General features: G+C 34.9%; 4 protein-coding genes across 10 annotated transcripts; 1 reads left to right on the top strand and 3 right to left on the bottom strand.

The window, feature by feature from the left end:
* Window positions 1–140: 140 nt before the first annotated feature.
* On the bottom strand, window positions 141–7,266 carry LOC101251215 (signal recognition particle 54 kDa protein, chloroplastic). 2 transcript variants are annotated; one of them, NM_001366403.1, is made up of 15 exons: window positions 7,023–7,266; window positions 6,818–6,947; window positions 5,133–5,200; window positions 4,958–5,059; window positions 4,663–4,815; window positions 4,384–4,461; window positions 4,086–4,211; window positions 3,904–4,006; window positions 2,887–2,987; window positions 2,128–2,265; window positions 1,895–2,038; window positions 1,554–1,629; window positions 1,199–1,284; window positions 963–1,088; window positions 141–495 (listed from the first exon to the last, which is right to left on the bottom strand). In NM_001366403.1, the coding sequence occupies exons 1-15, from the start codon at window positions 7,185–7,187 to the stop codon at window positions 388–390; spliced, it is 1,704 nt and encodes a 567-aa protein (NP_001353332.1). In that variant the 5' UTR covers window positions 7,188–7,266; the 3' UTR covers window positions 141–387. The 2 variants fall into 2 exon arrangements, with proteins under 2 accessions (NP_001353332.1, XP_069144774.1); XM_069288673.1 differs by having other exon boundaries at window positions 154–495; window positions 5,133–5,683.
* Window positions 7,218–10,513, top strand: LOC101250917 (putative pentatricopeptide repeat-containing protein At3g11460, mitochondrial). Its single transcript, XM_004246454.5, has one exon. The coding sequence runs from the start codon at window positions 8,037–8,039 to the stop codon at window positions 9,966–9,968; it is 1,932 nt and encodes a 643-aa protein (XP_004246502.1). The 5' UTR covers window positions 7,218–8,036; the 3' UTR covers window positions 9,969–10,513.
* A 126-nt stretch (window positions 10,514–10,639) lies between these two features.
* On the bottom strand, window positions 10,640–14,874 carry LOC101250620 (uncharacterized). Of its 6 annotated transcripts, none has more exons than XR_003248185.2 (10): window positions 14,691–14,840; window positions 14,471–14,580; window positions 13,869–14,044; window positions 12,825–12,892; window positions 12,628–12,729; window positions 12,399–12,554; window positions 12,128–12,243; window positions 11,505–11,624; window positions 11,085–11,214; window positions 10,640–11,004 (listed from the first exon to the last, which is right to left on the bottom strand). XR_003248185.2 is itself a non-coding variant. In XM_010327598.4 (9 exons), exons 2-9 carry the CDS (start codon window positions 14,569–14,571, stop codon window positions 10,892–10,894), a joined length of 966 nt encoding a protein of 321 aa, XP_010325900.1. In that variant the 5' UTR covers window positions 14,572–14,580; window positions 14,691–14,874; the 3' UTR covers window positions 10,640–10,891. The 6 variants fall into 6 exon arrangements, 4 of the variants coding, with proteins under 4 accessions (XP_010325900.1, XP_004246501.1, XP_025888737.1 ...); XR_011211743.1 differs by having other exon boundaries at window positions 14,743–14,803; XM_010327598.4 differs by lacking the exon at window positions 12,128–12,243 and having other exon boundaries at window positions 14,691–14,874.
* Window positions 14,875–16,852: 1,978 nt separating this feature from the next.
* LOC101250330 (rho GTPase-activating protein 5-like) lies at window positions 16,853–21,947 on the bottom strand. Its single transcript, XM_004246452.5, has 5 exons — window positions 20,720–21,947; window positions 19,020–19,140; window positions 18,761–18,880; window positions 18,015–18,245; window positions 16,853–17,735 (listed from the first exon to the last, which is right to left on the bottom strand). The coding sequence occupies exons 1-5, from the start codon at window positions 21,238–21,240 to the stop codon at window positions 17,139–17,141; spliced, it is 1,590 nt and encodes a 529-aa protein (XP_004246500.1). The 5' UTR covers window positions 21,241–21,947; the 3' UTR covers window positions 16,853–17,138.
* Between the last annotated feature and the right edge of the window lie 771 nt (window positions 21,948–22,718).

Consider the following 22,718-nt stretch of genomic DNA (forward strand, 5'->3'; position numbering starts at 1 on the left):
AAAGATTGCTCAAACAACATTCATTTTCTAAAATAAGTGCTTTTGAAAGAAAAGAGAAAAAACACTTTAGGTATTTTAAAAGTTTGACCGAACGTGCTATAATTAAGCAGAAAACTTTTGAATGTAAAATTTAAAGGAGTGGGAAAAACAATGAAATTTTCAAGATTACAAGATAATAAGATATATCAAGAAGACAATAGTTACACAAGAAGAGGGACAAAACTATATAGTTGAGAGTACATACAATGTACTATATATTATCTTGTCAAGAACTTCCCTTTTCTAGTTGATCATTTCCTTTTTTGCTCACAATTCCTTTTTCTAGTTGATACTCATAGATAGCTAGTCAAAGATTCAAAAATTTGTTTGACATACTAGTCTTATACTTCAGTTCTTGGCCCCGAAACCACGAGGGCTAGGCCTAGCTGATCCCGAGTCTGCAAATTGTTTCCTTGGTTCTGACCTTCGCTTCCTCCTTGCAGTACCGGGAGGAGCCTGAAGAAAGAAGGGAACAAGATGACCATTCGAATCCATCAGCTTAAGTTAGAGCTAATGAATGATAAGATAACAGAAGTGCAAATCTAAGAATACATGACAAACATGCACTTTTCGAGTATAAGTCCAGTCAAAAAAACAAATGCATAGTAGAATAGGTTTCTACATCTCATACAATAGAAATGTGTATTAGATCGAACAGATGTATTAGCATATCCTCGAACAAGTGGAATTTACAATCTTGAAGGCATATTGGAAGAGAAAAGAAACACTATGTAAGAACTCTTTTTTTCCCCGATAAGTATGGTGTTTGGGGCCTGTTTGTGCGCGCCACGACTAATATGTAAGAAGAAATGATTACAGCATAGTAAGGAGGTAAGGAGCTCAAAATTGGAACTGACTGCTATATCCACACATTCTAATTTGATAACAAGTAATTAAGCCAAAAATTTAGACAAGATAGGCACCTGCTGTTCAGATTTTAGTGCCTCCTCTAGATTACTCAGTGCAGGAATCGAACCACCTTCCATAACGCCCATCAAATTCTTCATACGTACACGCATTTGAAAAAGTTGAGCAACAAGTTGACTCACCTACGAATTGCAATAAGTTATGTAGGTGCATGCAAGGAGTACCAAACATTCTTCGACAAAGAATTATGTTTTATGGCATATTAGCATCAGTACTCCACACAGATATTTACCTGTTGCTCAGTTTTCCCAGATTCTTGAGCGATACGTTTCCTTCTAGCAGGAGATTCTGCTAACAATTCTGGTTGCTCCCTCTCCTCTGAGAAAAAAGATGAAAATGAAATGTGAATTGAGCTAGCAGCACTAGTACTCCTTCCTTTTCAATTTGATTCTGGTTTTCAACTAAAGATACGTAGAATGTATCAAAATGTCCTTTAATCTTGTAGTCTTAAACATTCTACGTGGAAAGTTCAGAGTTGCCAAAAAAAGAACGGACTAAAAAGGAAAATAAGAAACAAATTTAACCAGATGAAGTATGCATGTTTAGGTAACACGTGTCCTTAGAAACCTCGAAGTAAGATATATAACCTGGTGTCATGACATCTATCATTGACTCCATTATCTTTAAGCTCTTCTCTGCCTCTCGAATTTGTGCAGGAGTAACCTGTTTATGCATGAACAAGAAGGAATTTGGTCCCATTTCATCAATTATATAAAAACAAAGGAGTATAGCTAATATAAGGTTTGATCGTTTGATCGTCTTTTTTTTTTAAGAATTGATAACATTGTTTGATTGTTTGACCTGAAATCGGTCGTTCCATTTGTAGCAAGTTAAAGTATGTATGATAGCTAGTAAAACATGAATTGCACCATACAATAATTACGACATGGAAAGGAGAAATAGATTTAACAAGAACTGGGTATTTTACCTTTCCCATGCCAGGCATCATACCAATAACACGCGACATGGTACCCATCCTAGCAACTGCCCGAGTTTGCTTCAGGAAGTCATTGAAATCAAATTTTGCACTCATGATCTTCTTCTGCAAATCTTCAGCATCTTCTTGACGCATCTAAAATCATTTATAAGGAGTCAAATGAAACTACTTGAATCAAGTAAAAAGAAAAAAAATAGGAGCATTAATACTTGTTTGCCACTTACAACTTCTTGGGCTTTCTCAACAAACGATAGAACATCTCCCATTCCTAAAATACGTCCAGCCATGCGGTCAGGATAGAAAGGTTCAAGGTCCTCCATACGTTCACCCCTTCCTACGAGCTTGATTGGCTTTCCTGATACCTGTGGTAGTGAACATATAATTGTGATGCACAATCTTAGTTCATTTAACCAAAAACCTGACCGTTAAAGAGCAATCAGTGATTTTTTTTGTCTATACATATGATTCGTGTACAATCTCTACCCCATAAAAGGTAGGAGTAAGATCTGCTTACATCCTCCCCTCCCCATTACACACATGTCGGACTACACTGGGTTGTTGTTCTGTTGTAACTTGTGACCCATATTGGCAACATTTGACACAACCACTTAAACAGATATCATCAATTGCCTATTGGCTTCAAATCTATTCCATTCAGTTTAAACCTTGACAAAAGTAAATTTCTTCCAAGATAATACGCAAAAGACATGTTGAACATAGAGGAAATCTGAAGTTTGTGGTCCAATCACTCTTTACGTTTTAGTATTTGTTTCGCCGCATGATCCCTTCAAGGAAGAAAAGCTTTTGGATATTTATAATCATCTACTTCCATCATTAACTCTCCTTCATCTTTGCTGCTCTAAGTTCAAAAGTAGAAATGTTGACTTTGCTAATCAAGAGAAGTTGAAGCAAAGTAAACTGCAAGGTTAAACTTAGAACAAGGAAAAAACGAATGTATGTGTCGTGTAGTAAAAAGACCCCACCTCCTTGACACTTAAAGCTGCTCCACCCCTAGAATCTCCATCTAGCTTCGTCAAGATGGCACCAGTAATTCCAATTTCGAGATTGAATGTTGTGACCAAAGCTACAATTTCATCAATGTGAACGATAAGAGAGAAAACAAATCGGAATTTTCTGTTTTCAACATGAAATGATTGGTATAGGGCAGAAATTATGTCCTTGTGTCAGTAATAACTCAATGAAAGTGCAGTACTATGATTTCTGTTTTGAGATGTTACAGAATTTTAATGCACTATCTAGTAACAAATTTCAAGAGTTCAGATTCATTTAACAACTCAGATATGGAATGCCTCTCTCCATTAACCTCAAAAAACCAATTCCGTTTATTTTTTTCTGACTAAAAAAGTTTCAAGTAAATGAAACTAATTCCTTAAACTCCATATCAACCAAGCATGTCGCGTGAATAGAGGGAGTATTAAAATAGTTAAACAGCTTCAGATTATCAAAGATAACATCCATATTTATGTAATGAAGTCCCAAAAATAACTTATATTCGTACAAGACAAGCACAAGAAAGAAATTAACTGTCATATACAGCTGTGCTATAAGTCTCCAAGCTTCGATGAGAAGCAATATAACGTTCTCTTGAGAAAAACGCTCGGTGGCAACATTACACAAACAACAGATATTTTGCTCTCTCTGTGAGAAGCAGACCTCAGATAACAGAATGGCCTGGATTGTTAAGGAAAGTTTTTCGTATCAGACGGTTAGTTCTTGGAACATGAAAATGCAAGTGTGGTAAGTCAAAAGTATGCATGGCAAGATACACTTCTTTGGCAATATGTGAATGTCCATGGTTAAGAAAAAAAAGATGTTCCTCAACGATCAACCACAGAGCATAAATATTAGTGCGACCTTGCTGTAGATCAAAGCATGTGAAAAGTGATATGACCATGCTAGTCAAAAGCCATATTTCACAAGAAGCGAACTGTCTGTGGCATGTAATAGATCATTTGCATGTTTTATGAGTGTAGAAGTACCTGCAGCTTCTTGGCCAGTCATTGCATCCACAACAAGTAAAACCTCTGTGGGGTTCAGTACCCGTTTCACGTCTTTTAATTCATCCATCATAGTTTTATCTATCTACAAGAACTAAGAGAAAGGTTTAAATACAACTACTAGAAAAAGTTATAGTGGAATTCAAAAACTAAGATGATATGACCTGAAGTCTTCCAGCTGTATCCATTATGACTACATCTACATTCTTCTTTTTGGCCTCTTGTAATCCTTGTCGGGCTATTTCTGCAGGTTTTACATCTGTTCCTGCTGCATAAACAGGTACATCAACCTGTTCCCCCACTTATCAGTGAACATGAGAATGGATGAAGTTGTGTTTAGATATTCTGTGTACTCGTAAAGAAGATATATAGATAAAGATTGTTAAGGTGTAGAAGAACAGAAAGAAGCATCTAAAATAAAATGATATATAATCTTATTGTTGCTAATGTGACATGGCACACCTGTTTACCCAAAATAACAAGTTGGTCAATAGCAGCAGGTCTGTACACGTCTCCAGCAATCAGCATGCAACTCTTACCCTGCAGACCATGCCACCAGTGCCCATAAATGGTTTGACAATAGAATGAGAAAAAGGGAAAATGCTAATATTAGAAGGCACTTGGAGAAATGCAGGTTCTACGACCATATATGTAAATTGCAATAGAATGAGCAAGAGAGAGGGGAGTGAGAGAAAGTAAAGGAAGGTCAGGAAAGGGAGAAGGTGAAGTTTGGAAGTCCACCTGCTTCTTTAGATATAAAGCTAACTTTGCACTAACAGTTGTCTTCCCAACACCTTGTAGACCGGCCAATAGTATTACGGTGGGCTTAGATTTAGCAAAAACCAGTTCAGAAACCTCTCCACCCATCAGTTTCACAAGCTCGTCACGTACAGTCTACACCAACCAAATGAGACAAAGAAAATGTTCAGATCGAGCTGATAGCAAATTGTGCAAGCAATTAACAACAGAAGGGTGACCGTCTGTTATCAATGTACAAATGTGTATTGTTCAGAGTCATCAGTTCAAAAATACATACCTTAACTAGTTGCTGATCTGGTTTTACACCTCGAATCAAACCAGTGCCAACGGCTTCTTCACTAACAGACTGAACAAACCTTCTGACAACTGGGAGACTAACCTGCCGATTAAAGTTAAATAAGCGGCGAAATTTTATGTATAGAGATTAGTTGTTGAAACAGTAAGCAACATACATCAGCTTCTAAAAGAGCCCTCCTGATGTCCCTCATAGGTTCCACGATGTTTTCCTTGGTCAAAACCTCTGAGGCACAAGGAATTCAAACAACAGCCACTTTATCATTATATATAACCACATATTTAGTAACAAGGGCAATAAGAACTTCAACCTCTAAAATTTGAAAGATTGAGGATATAGAAAATATGATTAGAAATTTGAATTTGGACAAGGCAGACAAGTCACATTTTTAACAGTAAAATACTCTCCAATTAATTTATTCCTACAACTTTATAATATCCAGCAATAATGTATGGAACTAAAAAGGAGAAGTATATCCCTGTTATAGAAATCCAATGACCCATAGGCCATAGTTGTTAATATGTTGTACTCTTTGCATTTAAAACCTTATAGTAGCAAGGCCCCTTCCCTTTCCATACACTTCATTGGAGTTTAACAATCAATTATACATCTTCCCGGTTTCTTCTCTTGAAGTATAATTCATTATACCCCATCTGGCACCTCCTCGAATGGATCAATATTACCATCTACGACAACTCATCATCCACCCTGAAAATGAAATCAGTCATGTTGTTGAATCCTCTAAACACGCGGGATTTAAGTCTAGACATTAAGCTTCATGTTCCAACTTATATAGCTTCTATCTCCACATCACCCCGTCCTGACAGCCCACATTTCCACTAAAACATTCTCATAGCAGAAGGTTAGCTCAACTACTTACCACTTCAAGAATCAATTGGCTTGGGCATAAAATACTGGGATTTCCTGTCCCACTCTATCTCCGAAGCCTCAACATCCATAAAGGAACTCCTCACTGATACATTTTCAGCTCTGATGTATGTTAAAATCTTGGATATGAGACGTAATTCCTAATTAAGGATCTATTCCAGGTTGTGTTTATTTTGTATTTCAGCATGTTAAAATCTTGTAAAATGAGACTTAATTCCTATTTAAGGATCGATTCCAGGTTTTTATATTTTTTTTTGTAAGTCTTGCTGAACTCATTCACCAAGATTGATATGACCCTTGGATGACTACATGCCACATTTTGAAGAAGCTTTAGTTCACTCCTATCTTATCTCACAGCCTTTACTTAGCAAAGGCATTTACTTTAACTGAAATTGTGATGACATCAAATAAACACCTCTGATGTACTAATGAATTATCTTAAGATATTATCCTGAATATGAAAAAACAAGAAGACATTGTTCTTGAAGTCATATTTTTGAACTATCATCCCTATCCAAGGTATCGATTTTCAGTTCCCTTTCAAAACAGTCCAGATATGACACCCGGGCCTAACTCCAAAAACTAGCTCACGACGGAAGGATTACCCAATCCATATAAACTGATTTGGGACTATAACCCACTTTAACACCTCATGCCTAACTAGAGCATAAACCGGGAGTCCAAACAGGTATGAACCTAGCTAAGTAGCTACGATAGCATATAAAGATATGACACTTACGCCTAACTCAACCTCAAAACGTTAGCTCACGAAGAGAGGATCGTCCAAGTCCACATAACAGACCACCGGTCCATTCCCAACCAACCAACATGCGACTCTAACACACTCTAACATGTACCTACTCAAGATTAACAATTCAAGCTCCCATACTTCAAATTTTCACATAAAACTAGCTCATTTTTAAATTTAAAAAAGAGTATTTTTTTTGCTTTTACCTTCTCCTTTGAGCTTGTTCCAAGCATTTTCCAATCCGCTAGTGAGCTGCCCAAACATCTCAGCTCTAATAACTCCACTCATTTCCCTTCTTACCACATTCTTGGAATTGATCACCCTCCATGTATCCCTCTACATAAAAATTCAATCTTTAACCAAAAACTACAAAAAAAAAAAAAAACTAACCAAAATCCAAAAGGGTCTTACAGTAAATGAATTTCTTGAAGAAAATGAAAGAGAATGAGTAGAACCAATCCAAGAAGAAGAAGAATTACAAGTGGGATTAAGTTTAGAAGATGAAAGGGTGGCTTTAGAAAGTGGAAAGAAATGGTGAGAAGCCATAGTTGAAGTGAAAGAAGCAGTGGCTTCCATGGTAGGATTAAAGAACAAACAATCAAAAGAAGAAGCAAAAATTGAAGCTTTTTTCTTCTTCTTTTATGCTTTATCCATTAGAAAAAAAAACAAAAATGTAATCTATGGTCTATCTACTAGGGGGATTTTTACAGTATTCTGTGCATCGCAGGCTATCGTAATATCCTACTCCATCAACTTATTTTTATTTTTAACGTCGGAATGATTCTTATTAAGTGACGTCAAAATATAATCTAAAAAAATAGATATATACTCAAAAAATTTTTTTTGCTATTTGTAACCTCTATATTTAACATTCTTATGTCTTTGTTGTGTCGAACACTTAAATATATATATTCGTTAAATCAATCGTTAGAGTATTTATCACGGCTCAAATTCATGTTTTTCTTGTGAATTTTGCTCAAGCTACCTCATAAATGTATTTAAAATTGTAGGACAAATTTTAGCGAAAACTAAATCTATGAGGATGGCACGACTGGGATTGCTTCGAAGAAGAAATTCCATTGAGCCATCAGGCGACTCAGTCTCAAATCTCAATCCTACGTGAACCAGAAGTCTTATACCACATCTGAAGATATAAATGCTTTCGTAGAAACTAAAATTCGCTCACTTTCTTGAGATCCAAAGAAGAGCAGAGCTTCAACACCGACTATCCTTCTATTTTATCAGGAGAAACGCGCTTATGAACATGTCTCGCCTCAACGGACCATTGTGTATGCATGCAAGTTTTTAGACTCGATAATAACATAGGTTGAGAAAATATTTCATGAGATTCGTTAAGCTAAAACAGATAATACGTTATATAAAAATGCATTAAAGCAATGATTCACCCCTTTTTTGTCTAAATAAATGACCGAACATCTCCACCTTCACAAAAACACCAAATTCTTGTCACTTTTCCATACTATCAAATCCACCATTTTCACCAAAGCTTCAAGCTTTACTACTAATGCTGCTACTCCATGGAATACCCATTTGAGAAATCTCTCAAAACATGGTCAGTACAAAGAAGCACTCGTTCTTTACCGTCAAATGCTTCAATCTGGAGCTACCCCAAATGCCTTCACTTTCCCTTTTGCTCTCAAATCTTCAGCTTCACTCTCCCTTCCTATTACCGGAAAACAACTTCATTGTCATGTTATCAAGTTGGGTTGTGAGTATGAGCCTTTTGTTCAAACTGCATTGATGTCTATGTACTGTAGATGTAAGTTAACTGAGTTTGCACAGAAAGTGTTTGATGAAATGCCTCAAAGAAATATTACTGTTTGTTACAATGCTTTGATTTCTGGGTATGTTCAGAATGGTAATTTCTTGAATGGGTTTTTGTTGTTTGATGAAATGAGGTTGAGAGGAGTGTTGTTTAATGCGGTTACTGTTTTGGGATTGGTTCCAGGTTGTACTGCTTCGCGGTATCTGTGGTTGGGGATGTCGTTGCATTGTTTGAATGTTAAGTGCGGATTGGTGAATGATTTGGCTGTTGCAAATTGCCTGTTGACAATGTATGTGCGTTGTGCGTGTATGGAGTTAGCGAGGAAGTTGTTTGATCATATACCAGAAAAGGGATTGATCACTTGGAATGCGATGATATCTGGATACGCGCAAAATGGGTTGGCTGGTGAAGTGTTGGAGCTTTATCATGAGATGGAATTGTTGCAAGTGAATCCTGATGCAGTGACATTTGTTGGAGTTTTGTCAGCTTGTGCTAATCTTGGTGCTCAAAAGATTGGTTTCGAGGTGGAAGAGAAAATAAGGTCTAGTTGTATGAGGTGGAATGTATTCTTGAAGAATGCTCTAATAAATATGTATGCTAGATGTGGTAATTTGGCGAAAGCACGGATTGTATTTGATGAGATGCCAGAGAAAAGCTTGGTCTCCTGGACAGCCATAATTGGTGGTTATGGAATACATGGGCTTGGAAACATTGCTGTGGAGCTTTTTGATAAGATGATCGAAAGTGGCATTCAGCCTGATGGAACGGTGTTTGTTAGTGTTCTGTCTGCATGTAGTCATGCAGGGTTGACTGCAAAGGGGTTAAATTATCTTGATCTGATGAAGAGGGAGTATGGGTTGAAGCCATGCTCAGAGCACTACTCTTGTGTTGTGGATCTATTAGGTCGTGCTGGTCGACTTGAGGAAGCTCGGAAACTTATTGAATTGATGGAAGATAAGCCTGATGGTGCTGTATGGGGTGCCCTTTTAGGTGCTTGCAAGATCCATAAAAATGTTGAACTTGCAGAATTAGCCTTTAACAAGGTTGTTGAGCTTGAACCAACAAACGTAGGCTATTACGTGCTACTTTCAAATATCTACACAGAGGCAAATAATTCAGAAGGTATATTAAGAGTTAGATTGATGATGAGAGAACGAAAGCTCAAAAAGGATCCAGGTTATAGCTATTTTGAGTGTAAAGGGAAAACTTACCTCTTCGTGGCTGGCGATAGAAGTCATCCTCAAACAAAAGAGATATACAAATTGTTGAACAGATTGGAGAATACTGAAGGTGAGTATGCAGGAGCAAACGAAAACGGTCAAGAGGTAACAAATCAAGAACCTTCTAATATTATTGGTGTGCATAGTGAACGTTTGGCAATTGCATTTGCTCTCCTGAACACTGGAATAGGAACTGACATTGTTGTTATAAAGAACTTAAGAATATGCAATGACTGTCACTCATTTGTAAAGCGAGTCAGCAAAACTGTAGACCGGTTATTCGTGGTCAGAGATGCCACCCGTTTCCACCATTTTAGAAATGGTACATGTTCTTGTAATGATTATTGGTGACTGGTGAGACTGGACAAATGATAACAAGAACTTACCAGTGAAGCTCATTATAAAGATGGAAAACAGTCATGTATGCTCTACGAACCTTGAAGCCTGTAGCAACATTGTGCAACTCTGTTTTCATCAAGTCCTCGGGACCTAACTGAACACAACCTACACCCCATGCAATGGATCATATCGATGGTTGAACCTCTTCCGAGCTGACCTATGTAGTCCATATAAGAAGGAGCATGCATTCACCAGAAGTTGAAAAGTTGAGTGACCATGAGATGTGAATTGTCAAATGTCTTTCAAAAGTTTGCATCACAAGAAAATAAGGGCAAACAAGGGACCACTTGTGATGAACAGATGTATTTGGATGTTTGATGGAGGCATCTCCTTCCTTGGGATGTTGAGACCTTTCAAGGAGGGGCAGAAATTTGGTTAACTTCTAGATCCCTAAAACCATTTTGATGTACTGGAGCTGAATTCGAAAAAAAACAGTTACATATTTGGCTAAAATAAACAAAGAACTAATACCATCATTCTACAAAATGTTTATTGATTATGATGTATGTTCTCTTTTTTGCCATACTAGTGCCTCAACTATCAATTCTATCCTTATATGTGTCTAAGCACCAACTCTTAAATGTTGTCGCGCAGCATTCATACTACTGAATGACACTCCACACTAGCACAAATGATTTTTCATCGTCTCGTGGAAAAAAAATAAAGATATGTGACAGAAGCAATGTTTACAATCATGAAGAAAACTAGCCATCTTACAGACAAGAATGCAAAATAATGAGAATTCATTCACTTGTATAATCTGTTTTCCCAGCATAAAATTGATGGATGCAATATAAGTTGCTACTCTGAATCCAAGGATTCTAATGTATAATGATAGATTCTCAGATTAAGTATCATCGCGGATGTAATAATCATTATCTCAAGCCACAAACTTTAAGAACTGTGTCTGTTCCAGAGACACAACTATCTTCGACAAATGGAATTGTCTTCCAAACTGTTAATTTCAATGGATTATTATCGCAATCACCTGTGGTAATCACAAAACATGTTTAGAACTCTTCTTTATCGACATTCTCAACTTCATGGGGAGAAAAGAACTTTTCTTACCTTTTGTATTGACATCCTTTTCGGTGCAAATGGCAACATAATGAGAACTAGCAAACTCCAGGAGCATAAATTGCCAATTACTTGTAAGGTTCTCTGTGTTGTCAAGAGAATCCACTACTATTTCACTCGCCTGAAAGAAAAGTATGTGTATCAACAAAAACATTCAGTGTGACGTTGATCTAAAAATATGATATCTTCTATATGCTAGCTAGCACTTGCTCGAGAGAAAAACAGTACCGAGGAAATGCTCTGTTTGGACAAGGCTTAAGAGTGAATTTATTTCTCAAATGGTTTAACCTGACTACTTTTTTACTTAAAAACGTGGCTAAGCCCATAGAAAGATGCACCTCTAATGAATACAACATAGACCCCTCTGATGTAGACGTCAAAGTTGAATAAAAAGTAACTGTTCTGGCATACCTCAGCACTTGAATTCTGAGACGGATGAAACTGTTCTCCAGTAGAGCTCCCAAGACGAATGGTAAACGTCTTGAAAGGTGCACATGAGAAACCCTTCCCAAGTGCTTTAACATATGCCTCCTGCGAACGATATATTTCTTCAGAGAACTTACATAATATATAATACAAGGAAATAATGTTCCTCCTTCACATTTACATAGCATAAAAGCAGTGAAACGACCGTCTTTATTGATAAAGAAGTGAAGACAACATGTTCCAAGAAAGTGGATCAGATATGACGCATAAAACCAAGTTATGGATCAGTTATAACTCTCCAGTCACTATAAGCGAAACATCAGTCCATTCCCCAACCCACATGGGTCTCTAACCCACTAACCCCCCCCCCCCCCTCCCCCCTCCCTTCATGCCCAGGCCCAACTGTAGCATGGACCTGGAGCCCAAATAGGAATATAGCTAGCTCTATAAAGATATAACACATGGAACTAACTCAACCCCAATAACTAGCTCATGAGAGGAGGATTTCCTATGTTCAAATTCCCAAACAATGTGGGACTCTAACCCACTCCAACATTTATAATGCCTCATGTATGTAATGTACGTACATACAGATGAATGAGTTTGACCTTGAGTTCTCGTGGCTGGCAGTGCTTTCTTTGGCCTTGCAAAGCTGGCATTGGCAACAGTGCATAGCATCCACTAGTGGACATTGGGGTTGATGTTTGGCGTGCATTGATGGATACTAAATCAAATGCATTTCAAGTCTTAAATCATGACTTATACAATCTTCATTTCTTAAGTTGTCTTATTGCAAATGACTGTAATAACTAAGCATGATTAGCCGTAAGCAAGTAGACAAACTTGAAACAATTATCAAGGACCTAAAGGTAAATTTACCTTCAGCGTCCATAACTTTATAAACTCCTGCTGCTGGATATAGGGATCTCCAATAGCAGTTAACACTTCAAGCTCATGTTTGGAGAAGTATCTTCTAGCTAACGTCAATATGTTGTGCTTCGTTGTCCTTTCTTTTTCCTCCACGTCCACACCGATCTGTTAGAAAAAGAAGTGATTTACCACTTACCTGAATATACACACAAACTGACTTGAGGACAAGAATGTTTACAGGAGAATTTACTGTCACACCACAGGCTATCAGAGATGATGTATGTGTGATGTTAAAATGCAACGCGGGAGGCTCCCAATTGTAACTGCAAGACCAATCTACCTATTGACATACTCATATAAAGTTAATTGTACCCAACTATAACAAACCAAAAGGAAAACACGAACAAACCAATGGAAATACATTGAATGACGAACCTCTGGTTTACCGTGAACGTTATTCCTAAACTTGATGGATTTGGGTGTCACTGAAGAATTTATCTGATCTAGCAAAAACCAATGCCTTCATGAGCCATCAGACATTAAAATTCTCTTACGCTATTATGATAACTAATGATAAAGCAAATTATTATACAGAACTAAAAATCTCAGTCGAACGTTGATTACTTATAAACTAATAGAGTTCAGAATCTGACACTGAAATGAAACAATTGGAAAGACATCATTTACTTTACAATTTCTTTGAATTCTACATTAGCAGCTAACAAACACATTTGCATTTATACGTCAATACTCAGTAATCACAAAAAATAAATCGTAGACATGAGAAAAAGCTGAATGGTTACAATTGTGGAAGACAGACTGAATCTCTAACCCAACCAAATGATACATCCTTTAACCAGATATTTTAATTGCAACAAGATGAACTAAAATGCACAACGTTGTTCACTCTCCCATCATCCATATTTTGATCCGTATATTTCAAAGTGACCGCATCATTTGCCGGGTGTTTACACCAACCCAATGGATACATGATATATGTCTTAACATATACCGCACTTGTCAGATTACACTGGTATGTTGTTGTTGTACAGATACACTCTTATCACTAAACCATAGCTAATTAGTAAACATTTTCAACTTAATTTATGACGTAACCATGATGAATTAGCATGATTCGGGTAAACACCAAGTGCCGATACGTTTTTACATTATTTGCCTACATCGCTAATAAAGAGACAACTAAAGCTACAACATACCTAAAGTAAACCCCCAAGTGAGGTCTGATGGGGGTTATAGACCCTCAGCTCACGGAAAAAGAAATAGCGGAAGTAGATATCGCTAATAAAGAGAAGATAACTAAAACAACTGCAGACAGTAAGTATAGAAAGTAATGCACATAACCTTCTAACCAGTCGTAATAATTAGTTTTCTCTTCTTGGCAATAATCAATTCTTCTTAAACAACAGCATGCCAAAGCAAATCCAATTCAACACGAAAAACTCAGCTATAATATCTTACATCTAGCAATGGTAGTTCTGACGAGTGCACGAGCAAGCAGAGCACTTTTCCTCAGCTCATCTCTTCGAAAACTCAAAACTTTTTCAATCTCACATGGGGATAGAATCTCCATATATTTGTTCATAAGGGATTCACCCTTTACCTCATTGGGTATCACATACCAAAGATGTATCTCCCTAAGAATAATGCATTAAACAACACAATTAGTAAAATAGAGAGTTAATGGTCAAAAACACACCTGAAATATCACCATTTTTCGAGTTTCAAACCTTAACTATTAGGTACGGGAGTTTCCTACCTAAACTATCATCAAATATTTACCGACACACCTCGACTATCTGTTGTTCCTATTCTAACCAAAAAAACATCACCATCATTGGAAAAAGAAACATAATTAGGTGTGTTTCCATAAATATTTGGTAATGATAATGATTAGTTTAGGTATAAAACTCAAAAATCCTATACTTTAGGCATGTCTTTAACCCTTTACTCAACAAAAAAACACCAAAATCCATTCTTTGCAGAACAATTAAACAATTCTGTTTAATTCCATTTTACAGCAAAAAACTTAACATAGAGAAAATTTAAGAATTGAACCTTACTTTGGAGATGGGAGTGAAATAGGACTTAAAGGGGGCAAAGAACTGAACAATTTCCCATCAATACAACAATGGATCCTCATTCTTGAAAAGCCACAAAGCATTTAAATTTTCTGCAAAACAAAAAAAATGAAAAAAAAATTGAGTCTTTATGAATAAAAATCTACAAATATACTGATCTAGTAATCTAAAAGAGATCAAAAATGAAAACCCATATGCATACAAAGTCAAATTAATCAAAAAGTTTGAAGAATTTGAAGGATTTTGGAATCCACCCTTTTCAGTTATAGTGATGATATAGTTTTTTCTTCAAGAATGTGAATCGGGTTTTATTTTGGGAATGAATTGTATGGATTGAAAGTGTTTTTGTTTTTTTAAAATAAATAAATAAATATAGAATTAATATTCAGGTTAACTTGGTTACACCTCGACAAATACCTACTACGTCAAATACATGTACTAGATAACTTTGTTTATCAGGAACAAGGCGAAGCTATTGTAGCGAAAGGGGTTCAAACCAACTCACTCGCTTTTCCGAAGATTCTATATTCATATTAAAATATCAAATAAAACGTATATATAAATATCCTGCAAATTCTATAGCATAATGAGACGAATAGTCCAGTGGGCAAGCACGCGGGTTGTACCGGTCAGCTTTGAGCTGTCGAGTGACGATTGGCCGAGGGGACTTCCACCATGTAGCTGGGTACAAATAAGCCAGTTAAAGACGAGAGTATGCGGGTCGTCGATTTGAATTTTACTCTCGGCACTATGTTATTGGAATTAATTTCAAATAAAAATAATGAATTTTTTTAATAAAAAAAATAGAAAATTGGCAAATGATAATTTATATTTTTTCAAAAAAAAAATAGAAAATCGGTATAGAAAATTGACAAATGATAATATATATATATATATATATATATATATATATATATAAACATAAAACTGTTAATGATAAAAAAAATATATTTGAATTATACGCAACAATATCAATTTCTACTCAGACATTCAAAAAATTTTAACCTAAATATATTTTCATTGATTTCTACTCAGTTATTCAAAAACTTTAACCCGAATTTATTTTCAAAAGAGGTTAAACTTTTATTGTTGATTTGATTGCTATCATTCGATCTTTGTCCCTCGATATGTACAATTACTTTCACCTTTCCTTTTTCACTTTTTTATTATTTGTTTGCTTTTACACCGTAGAACTATCTATTCAAAAATCAATTTTTAATCTTTTCTAGAGTTATCTCACGAATCTATAATTAATTATAGTGAATAATTGTTATTTGCTTTTCGAAATTTCAACTTTTGAAGATAGCAATGATCACAATAAAACTAGTAAAATATATATTTTAGGTGCAAAAATATTAACGGTGAGTTTAATAATTTTTTCTCACTTAAAATAGTATTCTAGATTATAATAAAATGTTTGAAATTTATATTTTAAAATTATTATCTTTTATTAACAGTATTTTAGAACTTTAAAATAAATTACTAACTCTTCATATAATCAAAATAAGTTTTAGAATAACAATATCTAAGGTAATGTTTTCAAACATGACAAATATCTCTTTAACATAATTTGTGTTTTGTGATTTTTAAGATCGTTAACCTCTATAAATTTTGGAACCCACAAGTCAGGAATCCTGGCTCCGCCTCTGATTGGGAGGGCTTGAAAATATCATTTAGTATTTACTTGGCTGAGATTTGAACCTGATACGATTTTTTAAAAAAATATTCAAAGATTTAATGTAAAAAACATACCTCAATTTTCATTGTTTCACGAGTTTTATGTTTCTCTACCTAAACTATGTGTCACTTAGTATTTGAACATACTTCAATGTTGAATTGATCCTAATATCGAAAATAGTTGCGTGTAGAACAACTCAATATCAAAATGTATTTTAATATAAAGTAAGTGATAATTAAGATATGACACTCAACGCATGTGAAAAAGCGAATAGGTGACAGTTTATGTATCATTTTTACCACTATTATATTTGTTTGGATATTTTTATGAAGAAATATTAAATTTCGAAACGTAATGCATAATGCTACTTTTTCAATAACAAGAAAAAATAATCCAACAACCAAATTTAACTTAATTTAATATACTATATTATGATTAAACTCACTCAATTGAAAAATCTAATGTGTAATGCAAATTAGTTTTATTTTATTCACTTGATTATATTATAATTAAACTCACTCAATTGAAAAATCTAATGTGTAATGCAAATTAGTTTTATTTTATTCACTTGATTTTTAATATTCACTTAAAAGCTATACTAAATAATATGTTCATGAATTCAAACTCAAAAGCGAAACTTGGTTAAGAATGAAGGAGTGTAAGTTGAAAACACTAGTAATCACTTGTTTATGTCAAATTGAAGAAAATCATATTGAAATTGGAAACCAAAACAATATTCATTCTAAAAAAAAAAAAACATAAATTACATTCATCCTGCTAGTTTCCCCAGCCAAACATGACTAGAGAGAAAGGTGACAGAATTCCTGTTGAACTACTAAGAAAGTAACCAATATCCAAGCACAAACATAACTGGATAATACATTGTCTTCTTCTTTTTTTTCCAAACATAAATCACAACCATTTAACTTCTTGATGAGGTAGCAACAATAGCCCCTTGAGGCGAGACGTTGTTCATCGCCATGCTTCCACCCTTTCTGTTGTCGAATTCAACCTATCGATGATTCTGACTCCTTTGCCCTTCTCTAAACTACCAGATATGTGACCTATTGGCCATTCAATCATTTTCTTTGATCCTTTCAGACTAGAACTGCTCGAATGCACGCTTTTAGTCCTTCGGATTTTTGGTTGACTTCTTCCACTTGTAGAATTGATGTTACCAGATCCAAGCTCATCATCCTTTGTGCTGTCTGGTAGGTTTGAGATTTCACTGAGACAATCAACGAACGCATCTTTCTGAAGAACGTTCTCTATGGTACATGGTAATCCATGGGATTTATTCTCAACTATTATCTCTCTGAGGGCAGAATTAGCAGCGCCACTTGAGGGTCGTTCTTTGGATATAAGGATATCCTCCTCGATCTCGTTAGACTTCTGAACTATTGGTTGTGAAGCACTATGATGTCCATTTTCATCGAAAGGCTCCAGTTCTGGTGCAGGACCAGCTTCTACAACAGTTTCTTCTCGGTCTTTCAAAGTCCGGAGAATAAGAGTTTTGAGAAAGTTCATAACTTGAACTGCATACATCAAAGCAGTCAACGGATCTGCCATCTGCAGGAAAAAGAAGTTGCACCATCTGTTAATCAAGAAAACACTTGCTGACTAATGATTGAGCTATTGTATTAGTTTCATTGACACGTTTAGGTTGCTGTCTATGAAATGGAAATTGCACTCCTTTCATATAGGAAATATCACAACCACGACAACTTTCCTAACAAGCTGTAACCCCCCAAACGCTTACCCACACCCGAAACTAAGAAAATGAAAAGAGACGTTATAGGAACAACAATATGATTCCTTCTTTTAAATTGCATGAAAGTTTTGACTTACCTGTGTCATATTTGGAGCAAACACCATAGCGATATTACGTGCATTCATTTTGTTAAAACTTTCCAGTTGAGCAACATCAGCCATCAAGTTAATAGCCCAATCTAATAGAGCAGCTTCAGTTGGAGGAAGAAGTCTCACGAGCCGCACACACTCTTCTTCCGATTGAGCACGCATAATTTCCTCTGGCGAGAGAGAATCCAAAACTCCCGTTGGCAACTCTCTGAACCAAGCCTATAAAAATATCATCACTCTACGTCAATTACCATATACAGATATAATGAAAAATCAAAACAATCATAAAATGCATAAGGAAAACAAATATTGATGTCAATAGAACCATCTCCTACTGCTGTCCATATAGGGAGAGGAGAAAGAACTCTTTGAACTTGATCAGAACATAACAATGTACCTTCTTCATCAATGAAGAAGATAAGAAATTTTAGTTCAAGTTCAGATGCAATTTTGAGGAAGTATACTTCCTCCAAAATGAGAAATTTCGCCTCAAAAGCTGATACGGGAAGATATTGATAACTTGCAATCCGAGTAAATAATTTCCTCTCAACAATTACCTAAAAATGTCAAATGGAATCTATGTCGCCCTGACTCTTCAAAAATATCGCAAGTGTGTGTCAGATCCTCTAAAAGTAGTGCTTTTTTGGAGGATCTGAACGGGACCGGCAGCATTTTTGGAGAGGCTGAGCAACATAGAATGAAACATATTCCGAGAGCAAGGTGCAGAATATCACCTTTATAAGACCTGCTAAGCAATGGACGTCAATGTTATCTGGAATAATCCCCCTATTTAGCTGCTCCCTGACAAATTCTTCTTGGCCATTTTCGGCATTGATCCTGAAGATCCCTTCAGCCTGCAAGTGAATAACTAATTTTCATCATTGAAAAGTTATACTTACGAACTTCTAGAGATCACACATACCAGTGATAGATGCCTAGTCAAACATTTAATTGATCTACATGAGGGAGATTAAAGAGTTGGTGAATACGCACCTGCAAGCCACCTTGAACGTATAAGCGCCCTTGCATCATCAGAAGGATTGTGGGGACACTATTTCCTCGAGAGTCAAATGAAAGCTGCATGCAATCTGTCGAAACTCCAAAGACTCTTGTACTGCAAAAAAACAACACCAATATCAATTAGAAGAGCGTGACACTTTTTTACTAGGCAACAATCTGAACAAGTTGTTCTACACCATATAAAAGCTCGTAAAAAGGATAGGATCAGAAGTTACTACGATACAAAAGAAGTTACACAAAAGTAATACGCCATCACAAAACATGTATGATATATGATATAGCTTTTCAGTACTAGGTCGGTATCAACTTTAACAATTATGAAATAGAAGTATTGAGATGAAACAGGCACATAGGAAGTTGAAAGATATAGAGGATTCATATCGCCTTACCCCAATTGTTTTGGACTGTTAACATAGTTATTATTGTAACAATTATGAAGCAACAGCTTGTTTGCCAAACAAAGAGAACCAACTTTTTCTTTTCTTTTTTACAGTTCTCATTTTCTTTTACTATGTTGAAGGATGACATATTCCCACAGTGCTCGAGGACATATGAAACTAGAAGGTAAAATTAAAAGGCCTATACTTCATTTTCTTCAATTTTTGCTCATCTATCCCGGGATTTCCTAAGCAACTACCATTTCAAAATGTTCAAAGAACTTTCTTAATTAGAAGAGTAATTATACTAAGCTTTCACTATGTTTCTCTGCACCCTTTTCTTAACCATTTTCATACACAACATATATATTGCCAACACGTGATAAAATTTCTACATTACTGAATAAGCAATATGCTTTTAAATTCCCCAACCAAATAAAAATAGTCAATTTTTGGTAAGTCTAGTCATCATGAAGAAAGGAAAATCTGAACTTGAAGCAAAAGAACATGTTACTTTCGATCTAATTATAGTCTAGTAAGGAAGACAAGGACACACCAATTACACATCAATTCACAGATATATTAATCAACTATTCATGCATTCCACTGCATTTTAGTTTTCTCCGAATAATTTAAACCATAATTATATATTCTCCTTACCATAAGCATTTGCTGGACAAGGCTGTCAAAAGCCCAAACAACTAAACTAAAAGAAGCCAACAGCCCTTTTTCAGCTCACCATAAAGAGAAAAGAACAAAAAGATAAAACTTGAATAATAATAACAATAATAATGAATTATGGAATTTCACAAAATCATATCCTACTACTCCGTCCGACCCAAAATATATAGTAGTTATATTTTGCTTCTTGAGATTCAAACTACATGAACTATAACCAATATATTAAGATGTATTTCTTCACCATATTGATATGAGAAAAGTTGCAACTTGTAAGTATAGGTTTCGAATATCAAATTAAACTAATTCAGTGTAGGTCCAAAAGATTGATCAAAGCTGACTCTCGAAAAGCAAAACATGACAACTAGCTTAGGACAGCGGAAACATTCGAACATTAAATGTCATCAGAACACAACAAAACTAGAAACACATACAAGGAAAAAAACAAAAGAATAATAATGGTTATAAAGTAACACCAAGCACATATCCTAACTCATGAATGATTTAGAACAAACAACAACAATTACGTCTCAGTTCCAATCAAGTTAGAGTCGACTATATGAATCTCTACTTAGAAAACCCCGCGAATTCACAAAAAAGAAAAGAACAAGATCAAACCTGGCACTTGGGGGTCTTCTAGGTACTTCAGGTTCAAACTCAACAGGAAGACCAAGAAATCCATTAAACCTATCAAAAGTGACATGAGCAACATGTCTGACATTACTAGGCCAACTAATCTCCATTGATGAATTAGCAGAACTAGAACTAAAACCAGAACAAGATGAAGAAAGCAGCTCTTCAACACCAACACCACTAATAATATCAAAGTTGCTCTTACAAGCAACCAAAGATTTCCTAAAACCAGTTAAACAAAGTGTTAACAAAGACAGCTGATCTCCCCCTTCTTCTCTTTCTCTCCTTTTTCTCTCTCTTTTTCTACCAGAAATACTAACTCCTCTTACTTCTACCTCACTATTATCTCCCCCTCTGTATACATCTACAACAGAATACACATTGGGTCCACTAATTACACTCTCTTGGTGAGACCCATCATTATCCCTAGCAACTAAACATGGTAGTATACTAATGGAGCTTGAAGCTGAAGGTAACTCATGTTGGGGTTGTATAATTTCAGTCATTTTCAAGAAACCCACAATAAAAAAGATTGGATTTTTAATGGTACAACAAATCAAGAAAAAGCTCCTACCTTATAATTTCAGTCATTTTCAAGAAACCCACAAAAAAAATCCTTTTTTTATTTAAAGATTGGGTTTTTTTTTTTTGGTGGGTTCTAAATTTAATGGTAGAACAAATCAAGAAAAGCTCCTACCTTATAATATCAATCATTTTCAAGAAACCCACAAAAAAAAAATCCTTTTTTTTATTTAAAGATTGGATTTTTATATAAAGATTGGATTTTTCTTGGTGGGTTTTAATTGTATAACAAGAAGCAAGAAAAGTTTGGTGAAAAATTTACAACAACTTGAGTAAAACCCTTCTTTATGATAAGTTTGGTAGATTAGTAGAAATGGGGTTTGAGTAGAGTTGGATTCAAGCAAAGTTTGGTTTTTGGAAGGTGAGACATTAATATCATCATCACTTTCAATACATTTTCATTTTCTTCTCCTTATTTTATGGAAGCACTTCAATTCTTTATATGAAAAAAACTCAATAGGGGAGTAAGGGAGAATATGGTATAGTTCGAGGAGAAAAAAGAGAAAGAAACTATACTATAGAAAGAAGGGGATTAGTTTATAATAGAGCTTGTTGTTTTGGAATTAAAATGGGGAATAGAAGAAGACTAGCTTAGTTGGATTTGGCTCCTCTACCATGGCACTTTTTGGATGTTTTCCTCTTTATAAAATGTGTTTAGGATATTAATTGATATTATAATAGTAATAAATAAGAGTTAGGGGTGAAGTAGCAAGTATTCTCTTTGTTTACTTTTATTTGTCATATCGTATTTTTTAAAAGTCAATTGAATTGATTTCTAAAGTTAAATTTTTATACATTAATTTGATATTTTAAATAAAAAATTTAGATATTTAAAAGTTATATGAAAAAGTATTATAAATTATAATTTTTTGCGTATTAATATGATGAAAAAAACATCTTAAAATCTTAATTAAAATTCTTATAGTTTAACTCTAAAAAAAGGAAATAATGACAAATAAAATAAATAATATGATAATAAATAAAAATTGTGATGAAATAACAAGTAAATCTTTATTTTTAGTCATTATATAGTCTCTATTGTTAGAAGGTGTTTACAAAAAAAATAGAATAAAGTACTAAATAAGAGTCTTAGTTGAATAGTAAATAATCATATATTTTCAATCAGAAGTCTGAATATGATCATGGAGCCACTTTTATTGAACCGAAAAGGCCTAAAATATTTTCAAAGTATTGAAATAGCATAAAATTATTCTTCATTCATTTATTGACTTTAAAATGTTCTTTTCACTCACTTATTGGGTCCAAAATACCCTTGTTATCCACATTTTGGTTCAAAATTAACCACTTATTTAATGGTTTTATATTTAAACTATTTAAATATTTTTTTAAATACGTGGCGCTCAACTATTTGCATAATTTAACTTATTATATTAATTTATAA

This window comes from Solanum lycopersicum, chromosome 9 (assembly GCF_036512215.1).
Source record: "Solanum lycopersicum chromosome 9, SLM_r2.1".
Classification (NCBI taxonomy): domain Eukaryota; kingdom Viridiplantae; phylum Streptophyta; class Magnoliopsida; order Solanales; family Solanaceae; genus Solanum; species Solanum lycopersicum.

Coding starts and splice junctions, on each gene's coding strand:
- LOC101250917 (XM_004246454.5), top strand. CDS start 8,037: ATGACCGAACATCTCCACCTTCACAAAAACACCAAATTCTTGTCACTT.
- LOC101250620 (XM_010327598.4), bottom strand. CDS start 14,571: ATGCTTTGTGGCTTTTCAAGAATGAGGATCCATTGTTGTATTGATGGG. Junction 12,893..13,868: donor CAGAACTACCATTGCTAGAT/GTAAGATATTAT, acceptor GGTTTTTGCTAG/ATCAGATAAATTCTTCAGTG. Junction 11,625..12,398: donor TAAAGTTATGGACGCTGAAG/GTAAATTTACCT, acceptor TATCGTTCGCAG/GAGGCATATGTTAAAGCACT.
- LOC101250330 (XM_004246452.5), bottom strand. CDS start 21,240: ATGACTGAAATTATACAACCCCAACATGAGTTACCTTCAGCTTCAAGC. Junction 18,246..18,760: donor GCTTAGCAGGTCTTATAAAG/GTGATATTCTGC, acceptor ATATTTTTATAG/GCTTGGTTCAGAGAGTTGCC. Junction 17,736..18,014: donor TTGCTCCAAATATGACACAG/GTAAGTCAAAAC, acceptor TTTTTCCTGCAG/ATGGCAGATCCGTTGACTGC.
- LOC101251215 (NM_001366403.1), bottom strand. CDS start 7,187: ATGGAAGCCACTGCTTCTTTCACTTCAACTATGGCTTCTCACCATTTC. Junction 5,060..5,132: donor GGGCTCTTTTAGAAGCTGAT/GTATGTTGCTTA, acceptor TTTAATCGGCAG/GTTAGTCTCCCAGTTGTCAG. Junction 4,212..4,383: donor TTGTTATTTTGGGTAAACAG/GTGTGCCATGTC, acceptor GTGGGGGAACAG/GTTGATGTACCTGTTTATGC.